At 57.8% G+C, this 4,509-nt stretch overlaps 1 protein-coding gene across 1 annotated transcript; it reads right to left on the bottom strand.

Annotated features, from left to right (window-relative positions):
* Positions 1–3,681: 3,681 nt before the first annotated feature.
* VDBG_08071 (predicted protein) lies at positions 3,682–4,402 on the bottom strand (the record flags this gene model as incomplete). The annotated part of the gene is made up of 2 exons (XM_003001766.1): positions 3,682–4,047; positions 4,178–4,402. The coding sequence occupies 2 exons, from the start codon at positions 4,400–4,402 to the stop codon at positions 3,682–3,684; spliced, it is 591 nt and encodes a 196-aa protein (XP_003001812.1).
* Positions 4,403–4,509: the final 107 nt, after the last annotated feature.

The following is a 4,509-nucleotide window of genomic DNA, read 5'->3' as shown; positions in this document are numbered from 1 at the left end:
GCATCCAAAATTGCTCTTCCCGGAACACCCACGCATTGCGATCTGAACTACTCTTAGACCTGGTTTCCCGAGCTTGGTGTAACATGTCAAGACTTACAAAAGACGAAAAATTGCCAGTCGGCCGGGCTCAATTTCAAGTCTTGGCCAAAGTCGTGGGGCAGTCGTTGAATGTGCTCCTCAAACAAGGGTGGCGGATCTACTGCATCGGTACGAAGCACTGGTTTGCATGTTGTTGGTGCATATGGTTTAGGGGTGGGCTTTGCCAAAGCATGCGGCGCCACGGTGGGAAGTCGTGGTTGGCATGCCGGCCCGAGGCCGCGTCGATGAAGGCTTGGGCGGCCTTGTAACGCCTGGCGAGCACCGTTGCTGGTCCGAGTGGACAGAGTCCGAGGGGGAGAACGAAGCCGCATGCCGTGGAAGCGACACTTGATGTATCCGTTGACCTCTCCATTTTCTAGGGTGCGCGGTCTGCTCAAGGCTGGGATTCTCTCGACAGCATTATCCTGGAAAGGATTCAACAAATCTCGGGTGGCCCGACGCACGTCTTTAGATGGCAGACTGGACTCAAAGGCAACGACTCCTTCGAGGGCTGCCGGAAGGACTGCCTTTCGTACAGGGTCCCCAAACTGAATGGACGAGCCGTTGGTCGCGGTCCAAGGGTGAGACGCAGGGCGATCTGAACGTTGTCAGTGTTGAGACTCGGGACTCGGGTTTGTTCAAGGATATTGCTTGTGCAGTGATCACCGAGAGGATGGGCCAAGAGGAAACAGGGAACAGGGCTTGTTGACGGGCAGGATGACGTGCACCTACGGGCAAAGTGACCAAACGGCACATGGCTGACAAGAGAGAGCGGCTCAGGAAGAGATGCTCCAGAAAAGGCGGGATGAGGCACCGACCCAACTATCTGGGACGCCTCACTGGGGCATGTAGCTGCGGCTGGGGCCTGCCAAAAGACTGAGTCAGAAGCTTGGAAGTCGTCGAAGGCGGGAAAGAAGGTATCGAAATCTCGTGAGTCCTCCGAGTCAAGGCTGATGTCGGTACCAAGTCCATGACGGTGCAAGGATGATGACGAGTCGGAATCGCCACAGCTCGGGACCTCGCTTGGACGTTGCAAGGGAGGGCGAAGGTTCAACTGAGGAAGAGCGAGTGGCCGATGGGCGTGCTGGTGAGCGGAGGCATGAGGATGAGGGTTGGCTTCATGCGAACGTTTAGCCCGCTTTGGCGGAGGAGCGACCATCAGGCCCAACTAGAGCTCATATCTGGGCTCCAAAATGGCTGGGCGGGACGCAAGGGGGGGGGGGGGGCACGAAGGGACAAGAGTGGATGGGGGAAAATAACGAGTATCTAAGAGGATAATGATAAAAAGGCAGGGTCAGATGGAATAACGAACAGGAGGGATTGGCGGCCGACTTGCTCCTGTCCGGCGGACGTAAGAGTGAGAATGCGATGTGAGGTGCAAGTGGTGGAGAGCTTGGAGCCAACCCTGGCTGCGAGCTGAGACAACGAACAGCGCGGTGCAAGGTCGGCGTATTCGTACTTGGGTGCCTTCGCTGGAGGCAACCGAGAGTGACGTGAGGAGAAGTAGGTACCTGGGAAGTGACGGGCGGTGGGTTCTGGCCGAGAAGGAGCTCAACGTAAGGCACCTGACCTTAGGTAGGCAGTAACCACCAAGTGAAGCACAGGAAGCTGCTGCACACGCCCGTACTCCGGGAAGGTGAGTGGAAGTGGAAGTGGAGTTGGGAGTTGCGGGCTGAACGTACGCCCTGCAGGATGCTCACGGCAAGAGGGGGGGATCTGGGCCCGGGGGCTGGCGTGGGTGGGCGGGCGGCTTTGGAATCGGGGAAGTCGGCAGCCAAGGACGTATGGTAGCAAGGGCAGCTGTGGTGGGCTGCGTGGCAGTAAGGAAGCCGCCGCCAGTGTCGTGCAGTGAGTGAGTTGTGACAACGGACGCGGCCGTGTGGCCCGAGAGCTTAGCAGGTTCGAGTCAAACAGTTTCCACGCTAACCGGGCGTTGCGCCTTGGTCGCTGAGGAAGGTTAATGAGGACGCGCAGAGAGACAGCTGTGAAGAAGAAAGGTGAGGTGAGTTTCTCTCAACTGGTTGTGACTATCATCAATTCAGCACACGGCAAGCGGACACCACGGACAGCATGGACTGTTTCCGTTCGCTCGCTGTGAACCGTCTCTGACCTGCCACCTGGCAAGCGGGAGAGGGTCCCATCACCCCATTTTTAGCATTTGGCATACCTACCTCCTCAAGGTACCCATCTGCCTCCCATGGAAGTGCATCGATCCACACGTCTTAATAGATGCAGATCGCTGAAGCTGCCCGACTAACATGTCTCTGCCACAATGCTGTTTCATTCCGTCGCCTCCGGACTGCATACGGCCACGGCACGCTCTGACACCTTCGCGTGCCATCCGTTCCCCACGCGAACTGTCGACATGAGGAGACGATGCAAGATACGTCAAGGGGCACAGAGCAAACATGCAAACTTGCGAGCCCTGAGCCGATGACAGGGGCTTCGGCGTTTGGCCACATGCATCGACTATCCAATGTACGCGATGACCCCCACCGCCTGTCGATCGAACAGGCTCGCGTCTTTGCTTCCTTTTCGAAATTGAAAGAGCAATCAGTCTGCACAGCACCCCCTTCGGGCAATGACCCTAGTCTGCCATCCATCCTGGGCCTGCCTGTACAACTCAACGACGAAGGCGCGGCACGGGTACCGACAGTAGCACGACTAATGAAGAAGTAGGAAATCGATGTTCCGGCCGTCTCGAGAATCGATGATCCTGGTCTTTGGCCTTCGATGGCCCACATCTTTGCACGCCTGCACTCGCATCCGTGTCTTCGCCCCGATTCGTTGGCCAGCATACTGATACATACAGAGAGGGGTTGCAATCGGTTAGCATGCCCACCATTGAGAGCCTTTGCCGAAACCTCCCCGGTCCGTGTGTGTGACGAGACAGCAGAGGTGATGGGCGTTGTCACTAGACAGCGGTCGATGGAGGTCAATGGTCATCGTCGAGGTGTTGAGGCTGCGAGTCGCCCTACAGTACGGGGGCCGCTCCAATGCCCCGCTGGCCAGGGGCAAGGGTCGTCTTGCTCATTGTCAGATGACGGTTGCCCTCAGCTCTCGACCACTTTGACTGAGACGACGTGATCTAGACTCTGGCGATTGTCAACTTGCGGGCCTCCATCCCCTGCTGCTATTGCCTTACATCACACTCCCTCGCCAAAAGATACGCCACCGCCAGTCAGGTATGCTCTTCAAGTAGGTGAGCAGGTTGGCAGGCAGGTAAAGATGATGCCTTACCTTAGCTGAGGTGTTGAGGTGCGCATTTGATGAGTACCCACCTACCTTGGAGAAGTAAGCGCTGTGGAATGCATAGGTGTCAAGCTACGCACTCGAGTGGAAAACGAAAGAGTCAACAGGCCAAGGCTCTGTTCATGCGTGGCGATAGTGGCTTGAGCGCAATGCAGCGGGCTGGTTGTGGTGTTGAGTTTGGGAAGGTTGGCCAGCGGATAGGAGAGCTGGCTCGAAGAAGCAACTTGCTCCTTTCTTCTCCCTCGCGGCCAGGGGCGCCTGTGCGGGCACCATCCATGGCATCCCACACGCGGCGAACGGCCATTTCATGATAAAAACGCCACACCGGACGCCAAAAGCCTATAAGACGATTCAACACGTGAGTGGTGCGGCCCCTTCACGGCCACCGACTGCACTGCACCTTCCTGAACGCGCCAATCCCGCCTGCCTCTTGTGAAGGGTGTTTGCTTGCTTGCTTGCTTGCTGCTGCTGCTGCTGCTGCCGCGCTGTTGCCGCCGCTGCCACTGCCACTGCCATGCCGTGCCGTGCCACGCCATGCCATGCCATGCCGCCTGCCCCTTCCTTGCCCTTCCTTGCCTTCCTTGCTCTTGCCTCGCCGTGCCTCATCTTTTGCGGTAGGAAGGTACCTTCCCTACCTTGCCTGCCTTGGGTGCCCAGTAGAAAGCTGACTGTGTTGTCCATCCTGCCGACCAGTCGCCCATCGCCAGCCAGTACTTTCTGTAGGCACCTAGGTAGGGCCAGTAAATGCCTATGTGCCTACTGCCCGCCTGCCTCTCCGGGTTGCACCACCAGACCTGTCCAGGACCCAAGCCTGACTGATCTTCACCCTTTACTCGGCCCAATTTACCTGAACAGCGACTGTGAATTCAACGCGCACGACTGAAATAGCAGTATCCAACCGCTCGTGGCCAGCGCGGTACGCTGGAGTCCCCGGCATCTCATTACCTTCGCCGCAACCGTTCACGTCATCTCGACTCCAGCGCACGCCCATCTGCCCAAACTGGCCCAACGTCCCGTCAGTACGACACTCCTCAGCGCGGCCTCTTTCCTGAGCGCCCGCGCCTCTCACCATGCTGTCTCAATCGCCCCGTAGCGCGGCATGTCTGTCTTACGCCCTCATGCAACCGCAGCATCCGACGATTCGCCTGAGTTTTCAGACACTCATTGAAAGGGCGCTTC

This window comes from Verticillium alfalfae, genomic scaffold, assembly GCF_000150825.1.
Source record: "Verticillium alfalfae VaMs.102 supercont1.11 genomic scaffold, whole genome shotgun sequence".
NCBI lineage: Eukaryota > Fungi > Ascomycota > Sordariomycetes > Glomerellales > Plectosphaerellaceae > Verticillium > Verticillium alfalfae.
The sequence above is the reverse complement of the archived record's forward strand: the minus strand, read 5'-3'. Positions and strand labels throughout refer to the sequence as shown.